This window comes from Peromyscus eremicus, chromosome 17, assembly GCF_949786415.1.
Source record: "Peromyscus eremicus chromosome 17, PerEre_H2_v1, whole genome shotgun sequence".
NCBI classification, from domain to species: domain Eukaryota; kingdom Metazoa; phylum Chordata; class Mammalia; order Rodentia; family Cricetidae; genus Peromyscus; species Peromyscus eremicus.
In genome coordinates, this window is record NC_081433.1 from 17,504,988 (window position 1) to 17,520,726 (window position 15,739).

General features: G+C 46.4%; 1 protein-coding gene across 4 annotated transcripts in view; it reads right to left on the reverse strand.

Annotated features, from left to right (window-relative positions):
- Tacc1 (transforming acidic coiled-coil containing protein 1) overlaps window positions 1-15,739 on the reverse strand; it is a 93,379-nt gene that overhangs the window by 13,686 nt on the left and 63,954 nt on the right. For all 4 annotated transcript variants that reach the window (XM_059244319.1, XM_059244316.1, XM_059244317.1 and 1 more), the window contains 5 exons: window positions 13,970-14,030; window positions 10,899-11,019; window positions 7,322-7,374; window positions 1,519-1,644; window positions 82-158 (listed from right to left, as the gene is read on the reverse strand). In XM_059244319.1, coding sequence (XP_059100302.1) covers window positions 82-158; window positions 1,519-1,644; window positions 7,322-7,374; window positions 10,899-11,019; window positions 13,970-14,030 — 438 coding nt within the window. The remainder of the gene's footprint in view (window positions 1-81; window positions 159-1,518; window positions 1,645-7,321; window positions 7,375-10,898; window positions 11,020-13,969; window positions 14,031-15,739) is intronic.

Here is a 15,739-nt window from a genome sequence, read left to right on the forward strand (position 1 = left end):
TGATTTTGTGACAAGACAACACTGCTGACTGAACCCACAGTACACAAAGGCATCCATGTTCCACCCTGGCACCAGGCTAACCTCATCTCCAAGACTTCTTCTCGGGTCTCTTCATATTTCTTCTTCCATTCATTGGCTTCAATCTCTTTAGTAATTATCTAGATTATAAGAAAGCTCTGTTTTACTTCATCAATCTACTGGAAACTGAAATATAACACATGACTGAGTCTGACACAAGATGATCAATCAATATTTAGGAATACAGTACACTGCAATGTTTGTATATAATGTTCATAAACATCTGGGAAAGCACATTCTCAGCTACACAGGGTGCTGGGATACAGCCACACCAGGTCAGGTGATCAGCACAGTGCCCAGCCAGCACCAGGTCAGGTGATCAGCACAGCTCCCTCACATTTAAATGGTACTTGCAACTCTTCTGAATTTTTTGTCTTTATTTTAAGAGAGAGTGCATCCATGTCAGCTTTGAACTTGTGATCCTCCTGCCTCAGCCACCCAAGTGTGGAAATAATGCACTACTACATTCCTGTCTGTAGTGGTGTCTCAGCACTCGATAAGAGCTGAGTCAGAATGAAGGGGCTCAGGGTGCATCCCACTGTGTGATCGATCCATCAGTACAGGCAGATCCTGCAATTCGGACCAGAACCCAATTTCCTATCTGAGACAGTCTTGATTCTCAATTCCGTTCGCCCTGCACGGGGCTTGGATGGGCGCCCAGAGCCCTCTTCTTACTAAACACCTCAGGCTCTCCCTCCCTCCTAATTGGTACATCTTCTGGTTTTGTGCGTATACGAGGGGTCTGGAGAATATAGAGGTGGGGGCCGGGGAGATGAGGCGGCTCAGTGGTTAGGAGCACTGGCTGCTCTTCCAGAGGTCCCAGGTTCAATTCCCAGCAACCACATGGCAGCTAACAACCACCTGTAACTCTAGTTCCAGGGGATATGACACCCTCATACCATCATATGTGCAGCCAAAACACCAATGAACATTAAAATATAAATATAAATATATATATATATATATATATATATATATATATATATATATATATATAGAGAGAGAGAGAGAGAGAGAGAGAGAGAGAGAGAGAGAGAAAGAGAGAGGGGGGGGTGGAGGGATGGCTCAGAGGTTAAGACCACTGGCTGCTCTTGCAGAGGACCTGAGTTCAGTTCCCAGCACCCACATGGCAGCTCACAACTGCCTGTAACTCCAGCTTGAGGGATCAGGTGCTCCTTTGGAATACACATAAAATAAAAGAACGCAGGGGCTACCCTGTGTGCTTCCACTGACCACACACAGCTTTCCTTCAGTCACCTCAGTGTACACAGTCTTACCAACACCTCAGTGCATCAGCTCGCTGAACACCAGCACCAACACCCAAGTCTACAGAAACCTCTTTATGGGAGCCACACGAGCTACAGAGAAAAGGAACCTGCAGGCTAAGGTGAGGCGAGTCGGCAGAGATGGGGCCTTCTGCACACAGGAAGAGACCTTTACCTCTTCTCTGATCAACGTGAGCACGGCGGTCTTGTCTGCTTCGCTGAGGCAGATCCCATCCAGGGGGCTCTCACTCCCGCAGGCCACGGACACGGGGGCCTTTTCTGAAGAGGACTCCAGCGCTCCCTGAGGGACAGGGGTTACATTTAACATGGTCAGCCTCTAGCTTAACCCTGAATATCCCTCAACAACTTCCTCACCACGAAACAGATCAAATTCTTTTAAAATGTGCTTGCAGAAGAACCAGGAGAAAAGGGTAGCTTTAAACAAGCAATCTAGTTACAGTACTAACTAAAGGAAGAGGTTCTAATGACTATTGGGGTTGGCTTATATTGGAGGGATGGAAAACCTAAGAAAGCTTTCTTCTCATGAGAAGGAAAAGAGTGTAAATGTCAAGTGGTCAGTTACCAGAGAAAAGAAACACATCTCAATATCTCATTTTTGTGGTATTTTCTGGGGATGTGTCCTATGCAAATAATTTTTCAACAGTGAGAACCCTTCCAATCATATATGGATGTTGTGTATGTCTGTTTAACCATTTTGGCAAAGTTTCTAACATGTATTACTGCTGTTGGAGGTTTTTGCTCTTTTGGGGGGCCCATTACCCAGCTCCCAAATAAATCACTCATGGAGGCTTATTATTATTTATGAATGCCCAGCCTTAGCTTGGCTTAGTTTCTCACCAGCTTTCCTTATCTTAAATTATCCCGTCTACCTTTTGCCTCTGGACTTTTCCTGTTCTCTTACTTCTGTAAATCTCACTCTTACTCCATGGCTTGCTGGTTGTGTAGCAGGGTGGCTGACCCCTGGAGTCTTCCTCCTCCTCTGGCAGCTAGATCTAGATCCCCTTCTCCCAGTTTCTCCTTCTATTTATCCTCTCTGTCTGCCAGTCCCACCCATCCTATCTCTTGCCTTGCTATTGGCTGCTCAGCTCTTTATCAGACCACCAGGTGTTTTATGCAGGCACAGTAACACAGCGTTAAACAAATGCAACATAGACAAAAGTAACACATCTTAAAATATTCTACCACCTATTACCAACTTCCATGCCTAGGCGGACAGACGTGGCGAATCTATCTGACCTTTGACCTTTGCCTGACTCAGGATGGCTAAGGCCTTCAGCTTGGGTGATGATCTCAAGCACACACCCACATTAACCCTTGCACAAAGGGGCCAGATACAACATAAAACCTGTGCGTAGGTGAATTCTGAGAACAGAGGGGTTAATGAGCAGTTCAGTTTTGCAGTCAAGTCTGGAGTTCTTCTCAGCGGCCTCTGGCCTTCTGGTACACTAGCTTACTCTCCCAGGACAGCTACAGTTCTAAAGAGCCATGTTTGGTTGGTATGTTGGTGTTCCCAAAAGCATTTTTTTTTTTTTCAAAGCAATTTCCTCAAACCTAGGAAAGTGAAGTTTTTGTGTATGTGTGACCTAACAACCAAAATGGCAGCCAAAGTGACCTGGAAACACTCTCAACCTCCAAGTGCGTGTGAGTGTAGCTACTCACATACAATTCTCCTGAGGTGATCAGGGCAGGAATTCACGCGGTGGCCCATTTTAGTTACCCTTTCCTGTCCTCTAGGACTGGAGTTTGACAGCACTTCGCCCTCGTTATTAACGACCAGTGTAAAGCCTTCAGACCTGCCCTCAGAGAGGACTGGCAAGTCTCTTGTAGGACTGCACCAGAGCCTAGTACATGTCTAATACAGTGCTCAAATTCAGCCAGAGATGATAGTTCAGTCAGTCAAGTGTCTGCCTCCTCAGCACGAGGACCCAGAACCCACGTAAGAACGCTGGTTGTAGTGGTACACGCTTGTCCAAGCAGGAGCAGCTCTGGGACCCACGGGCCAACCAGCTGAGCTTATTCGGCAAGCAGCAGGCCACAGAAAGAGCCTGTCTCAAATAACAAGGTGGCCCAGCCCCTGATGAATGACATATACAGTATTCTTCTGGCCTCCACATGAACCCTTCCCCACATAGACACAGACCCCATACACACAGGAAGACACATGCACAAAACAGATACACACAACTCCACACACATGAAGACACATGCACAAAACAGATACACACACAACTCCACACACAGGAAGACACATGCACAAAACATACACACACAACTCCACACACAGGAAGACACATGCACAAAACAGATACACACACAACTCCACACACAGGAAGACACATGCACAAAACATACACACACAACTCCACACACAGGAAGACACATGCACAAAACATACACACACAACTCCACACACAGGAAGACACATGCACAAAACAGATACACACAACTCCACACACAGGAAGACACATGCACAAAACAGATACACACAACTCCACACACAGGAAGACACATGCACAAAACAGATACACACAACTCCACACACAGGAAGACACATGCCCAAAGACCTCAACCAATCCCACCCTCCTAAAAAGGGTCCAGCTTTACTAAACTGCACTAGACCTCTTCCAACACCTTGAGGCGCACAAAGCTCCATCTACGGTCCTGATCACAATCTGCAGTCAGCGGGGACGCCATGGAGGAGGCAGCCCTTGCCTGGGAGCACCAACAGTAACTGGTCTGTGCCACGATGACTGCTTGTCCCATTTGTCCCCACGTCCCCGCCACTACTCTACTAGAGGTCTGCTTGGAAAAGCCCGAAGAATTCAACTTTTAGCAAGTTTTAAGACTTCAAAAAAAAAAAAAAAATTAGCTGAGTCCTAAGTGGAAAACGCTGCCAAGTGACAGACTTAATCCTCACAACGTAATGACAGGTGGCCTTGGTCACCACTTGGTACCAGGCAGGGGTCTACACCAGACACTCAACACAGGCAGGCTTAGAGATAAACACAGATCACACATTTACGACTCCTTTCCTTTCTGTAGTGCTGGGGACGGACCCAAGGCTTTGCCCAGGCTAGGCAGTCTTCTACCTCTAAGTTATGCCCTCAGTCTTCAACTGAGAGTTCTCCCCATAAGGTTAACATCACGAGGAGTGGGGACTAATTCACACTAAGTTTATTCGGCCTTGCTTTTAAGAGGTCATGACAAACGCGCCAGTCTTCCCCAGCTGGCTTCTCTCCATCCGTTTTTTTCCCCCTTTCCTATCAGAACGCCACCTGATCCCCTGGAATCCCTGACACTGCCATTCCTTTTGTCCCCCACCACTCTCCCGGAGGCAGCCAGGCACCGCTGGGAGTCCCAACCCGTCACTTCAAGGGCTGAGTGAGGCACCTGACTACATCAGACAGATGAAGGCCCTCTCCATTCCATAACTGCAGACTGAAGAGCCTAAGAAGTGCTCCTGTCGTGCTGGGGAAACTTTCAAAGGAACTGGTTTCCTAAGCTATCCAGCCGAGCTGTTCTGTAACTCAAGAGTCTTCCTCTCACAGGTACTGGACAGCAGGAATGAGGACACGGAGGCTTTAACCCCGCCCCAGCTGTGGTTGCTTCAGGCTCGACGACCTAAGACATCAGGAAGCCAAGGACACCATCGGTTTCTAAGCAAAGACGGTTTCTGTCTGGGAACCAGTCGCTAATGAGTGAGGCCCTGTGAGAGACCGTGCTTCTCATTCTTCCTGTGCTCGGGTGCTCTGCCTTTCCACTTCCTGCCATGCAGAAGCTCTTCCTCCAGCAGTGCAAGAGGGTAGGCAGCTCGGTTCTCTAGGGAAATACCGTGGGCCGTGGCTCAGTCCTGAGTACTGAGAAAATCTGCACACAGACCAAAACCTCCAGGAAATTATCAGGGGGAAACCACATGAAGACAGACAATTGTGCATCACTTTATGAATACACAAACACATGCATTACACCATATTGTACATCGGTCAAGACTTAACATGTTCTTGTCTCTGGTTTTGCACTCTCACGTGTGTGGAGAGTGACCTCTACTTTTGAGCTACATCCTGAGTCCTTTTAAACTCTATTTGGGGCAGGGTCTTTCTAAGTTGCTTGGGCCAGCCTTTAACTCTCCTGATCTTCCTGTTTCTGCCTCTGAGTGCTGGGATTACAGGCATGTTTCATGCATTAAGTTTAAAGTAGATGAAAGTATACTATACTCGTGTGCTTTCATCTACTTTAAACTACAGTAGTTCACTCACACTTTGCCTACTCAACCACCACCTATGTCCTGAGGACCCTCATAACCTAACCCAGAGTTGGCATGAGCTCATGTTAGAATCAACTGCCTACAGGACACATGGATTGGGAGATGGGTTCCTCAGAGCCACAGATCTATAAAAACCCCACAGTTCTGCTCTTCCCTCTGCCTGGGTCCTGAGTAATCCCTCCATTCGACAATGTCACAGGAATAAGCACGGGGTACAGCAGCCCACATGAAAGCCATGGTCCCTACCTTCACCAACCTTACGGTGTTACAGAGAAGGCAGGGGGGCAAACACATGATTCAAAGACAGGTTCACAGAGATCAAAGAAACTCCACACGGGCAGGCTAGCACCCAACGTGGGAGGGAGGGAAGACACTGCACCCTTCCTGTCCACCACAGCGAATCTGAACCTATCCCAAGAGAAGGAAAGACACTGCAAAGCCATGAGAAACAAGGCCAGCTTGGGGTTTAAAATACAGAAATCCATTACCCCGAAAGCTAGGCGTGACGGTGCATCCCAGCAATGACACATTCAGGTGAAGACACAGCATTGCTAGTTTCAGGCTAGCCTGGGCTACCTAGAGAGACCTTGTCTCTAAAAGCACATATAGCGATATGCACATGCACAAATATGTACTATACATGGAGAAACCTTGTCCCAAAATGAAAACAAAAACTATCAAGGCCTCTGTAGACAAATAAAGACTGAGGAACCAGCACAGATTAAAGAAGACTCAGCTGGAGCTGATACCAGAAGGAGGAGGTTAGTGGAGCAATGCCAAAACTCAATCAAGTTTCCATTTGGCTGTTTGGGAAGGTTTAGGAGGGACAGCCTTGGTGCAGGGGTGTGTCCCTAGGGGGAGGGCCCGAGACTTCAAAAGTCTCCTGCCATCCCCAGTGGACTGTCTCCAGCTTGTGAGCTCCAGCTGCCTGCCTCCTGCTACCTCCACTCTGCTCCGCCATCACAGACTCTAGAACTGTAAGCCCCAAAGAAACCTTTTTTTCCACGAGGTGCCTTGTTCATGGTGTTCCACCACAGCGATGGAAAAGTAACCAATTTACTTGCTGTGCAAGTAATCTAGGACGGCCTAGAACTTGGGGGCCGTCTGCCTCCCTCAGCCTCCCAAGTACCAGGATGTTAGTGAAGTGTGAGCTACCAGGCCCAGCTTTGATTTTAATAGCACACTTAACATATCCGAATTGTTACCTTATTAGAAGTCACTGAGACATTGACTAACTATTCCCCTTTTGTGTGTACTCGGTCTTCAAAGGCTGATTGTATTTCACAGTATATAAGGCATTTCCATTCAGACTCACAGTTCAAGTTGTCCACACAGTCACATGGGGCCAGTGGTTGGTGTAAAGAATATTATGCACAAAAGGTAAGTTCTGCAGATGAAGAAACTGTATATAATACATATGCAAGTATGAGTGTGAGCATGTGCACCATGGCGTGCAGACAGAGGTCAAAGGGCAACTCTGGAGTCCATTCTCTCCTGCCACCACCTCTATGTGGGTGATCAGGCTTGGGCAGCAAGCACTTTTACCTGCTAAGGCATCTAGCCAGCCAGACATGTCTTCCCCCTCCATCACCTAATAGTAACTAGAATTTACTTCTGTTAGTGTGGGCTCCTAAACAAACACCAAAAGAAACAAAGGCTACTCCCTCCCACCCCTCCGCGTTTGGGAACTTACATGCACAGTCGACTCCTCTTTCTCCGTCTTCTGGCATGTCTCCTTCTCTATGCCTGAAAGACAGAAAGTCATTTTTATACCTATCCCGAGGAATGGGTCCCTTGTTCCTGGTGAAGGCTAGGCAACTCCAGCGCAGACTTAGAACAACAGAACACAGAACTTCAGATTTCTAAGACGTGCGCTCGCATTCTTTCTTGAACTCTGGTGTTAAAAGTCCTCAACAAGACAGGCTTGCAGAGTCAGCCCCAGCTGTCAGCCCTCAGGCAGAAGCAGTGGAACGTCTGCCCCCTTGTGTCCACTGGGAATTGAGCAGAGCTGTACTAAAGAACCAATTTCAGAAACGGGAAACAAACCCTGAATCCTACTTCATTCCTCAATCTGAGCACATTTAAATTCTGGCTCCGGAGGACACTCTCAGCTCATGTAGCAGATAAAATGGCCTGAAATCCAAGCCTGAAAACCTAGTTTTGACATCTTAACTGGTCTCCTTGTCCTCCATCAGGCCTATTTTTCTGCTATTAGGCGGTGGTGGATCAGGGGCTGGACAGACAGGCATATATATATATATATATATATATATATATATATATATATATATATATATATATCCCTGAAGAAAATTTACAACTTAGAAAAGCACACAAAACACAAAGCTAAAAATCTCCTTGTTGCAATATTTAAACACTGCTTCAGTCAACACTTACAACACCGACGTGAGTGTGTCATGACAGTTCGGCTAATCTGCCTCACTTTTAAACCACAATCTAATGTACACCTCTCCTCTCTGCAAGCTGACCATCTCAGGCATCAGACACAGCACAGAGATTACCACAAATACAAACTGTGGCGGGTGTGTGTGTGTGTTCAGTTTTTACTTTCTACCAGCGTCCCAGGGTTAGTGACAGGTCATGACCTTTAAATCTCTAAATATAGTCCCACAAATTACACTTTAATAATGTCTGTTGTCAGGACCACAGCTCTAAACTTGCAGTGAACAAAGTTTAAGAGCACACTGTGTCATGGGACGTTAACAAGGGTCCTTCTTCCGGAGCGATTAAGAGTCCTATCTATGGTGAGAGGCGCTGGGCCAGGCTAGTCTCAGTTCTTGAGGAGGTCATGAAGGATTTCACAGGTGCTGGTCAGTCTCCACCTACCACAGCAGCCTAATCAGGTGGGAAGAGTCACTTCCCATTTTAGCACCAGGAAATTTAATGCTGGAGCCATGGTCTGTGCTCAAAGAGAGGAGAAATGAGATAAAGGGAATGATGCCCTCAAGGTGAGACCCCAGCCAGCTAATCCTGCAATCTGTGAAAAGAAAAAGCCTAAGGAATTACGTGTTCCTGAAAGGCACCAATAAATAAATGCTTATTTATGCTGATGTAATTCAAACAGGAGGCAGGTGCCGTTCTAAGCAAGCAGCAGCATTTGGCATCAACAGGCACATGGTTCTGGCTTCAGAGTCCTGAGGATACGGGAGCAAGGGGTTGTGTAATCTTCTTCCGAGGTTAGGAAAGCCATGAGGTCAGCTCTGAGGCAGGACAGTCCCTGCCTGGAGGCTCTGAGAGGCCTCTGTGAAGCTGTGAAAGTGAAGCCTGGGTGTGTTGGAGACCTCGAGATGCTGGAGAAGCCTCAGGCGCGGGCTCCCTGCCAAGGAGCGCTGCAGACAGGGAGTGGTACCAGCCCAGGAGAAGTATGCTGCCAGGGGAGGGCCAGCAAAACCCTCGGACAGAGGTACAGGATTTCAAGTTTGCCTTTTCCTCGCTGGGCCCCCAGTCCTCCCTTTTGGAATGGTAATGTATATTCTGTGCATTGTATATTCAAGTATGTAATCTGCTTTTTGATTTTACAGGGGGTTACAATTAAGAGACTGCCTTGAGTCTCAGTCGAGACTTTGGACCTTAAAGTCTTGAGACTGGGAGACTACGGGGCCTTTCTTGAAGTTGAACGAAATGCATAATGATACAGCTGCAAGCCTCTGGGGGCCAGAGTGGAAGTGGAAGGCCAAAAGAAGGGCTTCTGTGGGCTCATATAGTGAATGTGTGGTTCCCAACTGGTGGAACTGTTTGTGTGGGAAGGGTTAGGGGGTGTGGCCTTGTTGGAGGAAGTGTGTCCCTGGGAGTGGGCCTTGAGGTTTCCAAAGTCCAGCCATTCCTAGTCAGTCCCTCCTACCCCCTGCCTTGTGGCTGTTGTCTCAACACGTGAGCTCTTGGCTACTTCTCCAGCGCCAAGCCTACCTGCTGCCATGACGATCATGGACACTAACCCTCTGGAACCACGAGCCCCCAAACTAAACACTTTCTTTTATCAGTTGCCTTGGTTGTGGCGTTTTGTCATGGCAACAGAAAAGTACCTAAGACACAGCATGGTGGCGTAAGCCTGTCACCTCAGTCCTTGGGAAGCACAGGGTGGAGGACTGCTCCACAGGTGAGGCCAGTCTGATCCACATAAATGTCGAAGGCCAGCCAGGGCTATAGAGCTAGACCCTGTCTCAAAAACTGAATGAATGATTGTTTTGGTTTGGTTTGGTTTGGTTTTTTCAAGACAAGGTGTCTCTGTGTAGCTTTGCTCCTTTCCTGGATCTCACTCTGTAGACCAGGCTGTCCTCAAACTCACAGAGATCCGCCTGGCTCTGCCTCCCGAGTGCTGGGATTAAAGGCGTGCGCCACCACCGCCCGGCTGAATGAATGATTGATTGAATGAATGAAGTAAGTTTCAGGTGGTGTGCAAAAAAAGGGAAAACAAAAACCAAGACCAAACCCTATACTTTTCCGTTTATTTGGCCTTCATTTTAGAAGGTTCTTCTTGTACTTTGTAAAACTTACTTTAATGGGGGCCTGGTGATATACACCTGTAATTCCAATACTCAACTGAGAGAGGCAGGAGGGTACTGAATTGAAGGCCAGCATGGGCTACACAGCAAGTCTGACCAAGGGCTGTGATACAGCTCGGTGGTAGAGGGCTTGCCTGGCACACACAAGAGCCCTGGGTTCAATCCCCAGCATCGCAGAGGCAGAAACCATTAAAAAGACCCTCAGATATAAATTGGTGTTGTTCTCTGGGTCTCATTTTGGCTACACAGGTCTCAGCGATCAACCTTACAAAACAGGACCAAGATGCTTTCCTGGGCCCGTCAGGTGACCTGGTCAACATGCTTAGCAATGTCGCTTCTCTGAGCAGAGCAAGAGCAAGCCCAGACAGAGCGCTAAAGTGAGGCCACCACAGGCAAGCACCACAACCTACACAATGCGCATGACAACCTCCAAATGCCACCTGCAGAACATATTTACAGGCCACTCTAGGACTGACTGTACAGATGCGAACCAAGAGAAAAATTCAGTTGCCATCCCCTGGGCACCCTCTACACTACTCCCTGTGTCTGTGCCCAGGACTGTGCTAAGCACTTCTGTGTCTGTTACAGAGAAGAACCAAGTACAAATCTGTGCCCTAACTGTCCCTTGCCATGGGCCTTCCAGCATGCCTATGCTTCTGTGCCCGCTTCTGGGGATGAAAATGCAAATGATAGACACGGGAACATTGGAACAGTCACAGTAGTACCCCAGGTCTTCCCCTGGCTCACCTTTCACCTCTGCTCCAGCTGACTTCTGACCACAGGATGTGGACGCCAGTTTCTCCTCGTCAGTAGCGTGGCCGTCCCTATTGGAAATGTCTGAGATCTGCGAGATCACAGCTCCTTCATCCTGGGAAAATCAACAGAGAAGATGTTGTCTTTCAGTCACGGCGACCAGTGACATCTCTAGGATGGAGCATGTAGCTGTGACTGTGTGAGGGTATTTCAGGGTTTGTCACAGGTCCAGCTACAAAACTAGGAGGAAGCTAGTCTTTCAAACCTGAAATGTTGTTTCTAGAACTCCATTTCTGTGGTTTGGGCCTGCAATTTTAAAAGGTGTGATTTTCTAACCCAAATACGAAAGTTAAAGGGGTTCAAGAGCTCCGAGGTAAGCGTTCAATTTTTCTTGCATCTATCCCCTCCTTAGTTCAAGTGCACTCAACTCACTGTGCAGTATAAAGTTCTTAGTCACAACCAAAAACTTTCAGAACAAGTATTTATAATAATGACCAGTTATCTTTCAGGACCATACTGGAATACTCACAAATGACATCATCAATACCTGGCATATTCTGAATACTGAACTTCTTGTAACTTAGTTACTCTCGTGATTCGGTATCCCAGGAGCTATTCAAAACTACTCAAGTTCACAGTCATCAATTTCCCGTATTTTCTCCCTCTGAATCTGGATTTCTACTCCACTTCTATGAAGAACTGACCCCATGGAGGAAGAAGTCAGGGAACAGTAAGAACAAAATACACTGTGTGCATGTACAGACGTTGTCAAGAACAGATAAAATATTTTTTAAAAGAAGTTATCTGCCAGAACTCCCCCACTCAGGAGGGCTGGCTGGCCAGTAAGCCCCAGGGCTGTCCCCGCTTCCCCCTCCTCCCCATCGCTGCTCGGAGGTGCTGGGAACTGACCTCAGGTCCTCATGCTTGAATAGCAAGCAATTTACCAACTGAGCCCGGGCCTTTCTTCTTCTTCTTCTTTTTTTTGGTTTTTCGAGACAGGGTTTCTCTGTGTAGTTTTGGTGCCTGCCCTGGAACTCACTCTGTAGCCCAGGCTGGCCTCGAACTCACAGAGATCCACCTGCCTCTGCCTCCCAAGTGCTGGGATTAAAGGCGTGCGCCACCACCGCCTGGCCCCTTTAATCTTTTTTTTTTTTTATTTATTTTTTTTATTTATTTTTTTTTTTTTTGGTTTTTTGAGACAGGGTTTCTCTGTGTAGCTTTGTGCCTTTCCTGGAACTCACTCGGTAGCCCAGACTGGCCTCGAACTCACAGAGATCCGCCTGGCTCTGCCTCCCGAGTGCTGGGATTAAAGGCGTGCGCCACCACCGCCCGGCCCCTTTTTTTTTTTTTAAAGGTATCTTCTCGGCTTAAAAAAAAAACCACTTTCTCTTTTGCTATAAGTCTCTGAGTGTTAGATTGCTTTATTGTGTCAGTATATCGCTATAATTACTGATGCACAAATTATCCTTAAAATATTGTAGGAGTTGTAAGAATTATCGAAGGCAGGTTATGGCGAGATAACTCAGCAGGTGAAGGAGCCTGCCACCAAGGCTGATCCGAGTTCAATTCCCAGAACTCACTCACAGGGTGGAAGAAGAGAACCTTCCTCAGCCAAGTCGCTCCCTGACTTCTTTCCACACATGCTCTACTCATGCACACTAAGTAAGTAAAAAAATGTAATGAAAACGTTTTTGAAAATGACTCACAAAAGTGGATTCTGTTGAACTAATTCATCTCTAAAGCTTTTACAATACAATATGTAAGGCTTTTGTTTTGTTTTGAGACAGGGTCTCACTATGTAGCCCAGGCTAGCCTGGAACTCACTATGTAGCCCAGGCTGGCCTCAAACTCATAGATATACACCTGCCCCTGCCTCCCAAGTGCCAGGATTCAAGCCAGGTGCCGCCATACCTACCTGGATTTTATTTTTAAGAAAACTGAAGAGAAATTTCAGTTTGTGTTGCCTGCTTTGGCAAAATTTGAGGAAGGATTTTTTTCCCCATATATTTGTAACAGTCAAAGAAGAATTCCAATTGCAAACTCTCCCCACTCTTTTGAAAGCATCTTACACTTCATCAAGTTGTTGGTACAAAGTGCACAAAATAAATTAAACTTAACTGCATTCTATCAACCAACACATGTGTTCTACAATTATAGTTACACTGAGGTAAGGTCTAAAAAAATTAAAAGCTGGCATCACAGACCTGTGCACTCTGGTTTTAGGGTTTTTGTTTCTTAATTACTCCATATATTCATATATGTATATATATCATAAATCACTTTTATAATTATAACCAGTAGAAGCATTCAAAGCCATGATAAGACCTATTATTGATTATTAACAAGATGAAGAAGAGGAAGTTTTGTATTCAACACATCTCTCAACTCTCTGAACCCTTTTCCAGGTTCAATGTTCAGTCTTTCTTCAGACTCATTTTTGGGTCCTCCATTTTGTTGAAGGTAACAAATTGGAAAGCCACCTGAGCCTTAATAAAAATAAAAATCTGAGGTTGGGGATTTAGCTCAGTGGTAGAGTGTTTGCCTAGCAAGCACAAGGCCCTGGGTTCGGTCCTCAGCTCTGGGGAAAAAAATAAAAAAATAAAATCTATCCAGTTACAAGTCAACACCCTTTATAGAACCAATACTAATACCTCTGATGACCTGGAGAGTCGTGCACTGCGCTGAAAATCTTAGACACGTCCCTCCCCCACTGAAGGTCATTGCGAGAGTTCTCTTTTCTTTCATTGTTTTTTAATGATTTACTTTATGTACATTGGTGTTTTGCTTGCATGTATGTCTGTGTGAGGGTATCAGATGCCCTGGAACTAGAGTTACAGACAGTTGTGAGCTGCCATGTGGGTGCTGGGAACTGAACCCGGGTCCTCTGGAAGAGCAGCCTGTGCTCTTAACCACTGAGCCATCTCTCTAAGGCCCCCCGAGCTGTCTTTCTCTTCAGGGCCTTCCTGGATGAGTTTAGGACACCAAGGCTCTAATCATTGGTTTCCTTAAGTCTGCGTCCTCCGACACCCCCGTGGGACCCATTCTGGCGACCAGCACCGACTTACCTGAGAACACGTATCCAAATCAAGAGCCTGAGTTTCGTATTTCTTCACCTTGCAGCCACTCCTAGAAATGAGAGGAACAGACAAGCCAGTTTGGAATCCCAGTGACAACTCCCCAGGAGTGAGATGGAGCAGAGCACAGGGTGCAGACAGAAGCCAAAGCGCAGAGCACCACACGATCAGACGCTTGCACGGGCGAGCTGTGGCGACGATGCACACCCTAGAGACCCACAGCCAGGCTCATGCTCTGGCAAGACCACCTCACTCGGTTCTACGGAGGGCCAGACACAGGACTCTGAACCCCACGTGTTTAACTCCACACCACAAAAATACAAAAACCTTTCCGAGCGAGCGAGACTCTAAGTCTCTGTAAGAACAGCCTCAGCAGCTAAACATATTTGGTTATGATCTTTACAGGTTTGGTTTTGACGTTCACCAGAAAAATTACCACGCTGAACCAGATTCTTTGAAAATTCTTTATTGCACTAAAAACCACAGGAATCTCCAAAGACAGCTCCAGTCTAGACTTGGGTGCTTACAGAAAGGAACTACGGGCCAAGAGAAAGCATCGAAGGAAAAAACCTAAACAAATTGTTACCATTCTTAAGTAGTAAAGTGGAGAAGAAAAAAAAAAAGTACCATGTACTGCACAATGCCCAGGACTGAGGAAAACGTGGCCACCTGTTATTTTTAGACTAGTACAGAATTTGTAATCACGGGACTATTACAGATTCTCCTATGTTTTTATAAACTTAAAATACTCAGGAAAAAAAAAAAACCCACACCATTCTGACCAATAAAAGGAAAAAAAAAAGTATTTCCAGTTTGTTTTCCTTTCACGGAAAAAAAGCGAAAACATAGACAAGCATATAAATTATCAGAGTGCACACGGTTACTAGTTCACGATCTTCTTTTACCTACTGTTCTAAGTGTCACCACAGTGAAGTTTACGTGGTAAAATTTATTACCTGCTCTAAGACAGCAGCCTCATCCTACCAAAACAGAAATCTAATTAATTATCCACAACGGTGACTAGTAGGGCAGTCCATCACATCACTGCGGTATGACTGGGGCCAAGGCAGCTTTTGGTCCAGAGTGCCACACGACACATGCTGAGTAAGCCGGGGGGTGCACGCTTTTTGCACCCCAAGGTGGAAAAAGCAGTATCTGCTCCTTTAGGTACAGACAATCGCAAGGCTAAGCCGACTAAGATGTGGCAGATGAAATGCAAAAACGTTCTCAGAAGGTCAAACAGAAGCTGACATGCAGGGAGGAGACAGTCGGGCAGGAGGAGGAGAGGGGACTGCCCGGAGTCCCGGGACAAACAGAGCCTACGGCAGAAGAAGTACTTACAACAGAAAACAGAGAAATTTCACTTGCTCAGTAGTCCTGATGCATCAACAAAACGAAGAGACACACAGATGGAGAATAACCATGTGAAAACTAGAACATTTATCTTTCGTCTGCCAGATATAAAAGTTGCAGAGTTCTTGATATCATGTGAGATACAAATTCAAAACATCATATTCAAGCCCGGCATGGTGGTGCATGCCTTTAAGTCCAGCACTAGGCAGGCAGATCTCTGGGAGTTCAAATCCAACCTAATCTGCAAAGTCAGTTAGTTCCCAGCCTGCCAGGGCTACCCAGTGAGACTTTGCTTCAAAACAAACAAAATGCAAAAAACCCACAAAATATTAAAATATAAAAAGTCATATTCATGAAGGTCAGCCCTGGTGAATGAATGGTAACAAGACCTTAGCTTTAATGAAGGAG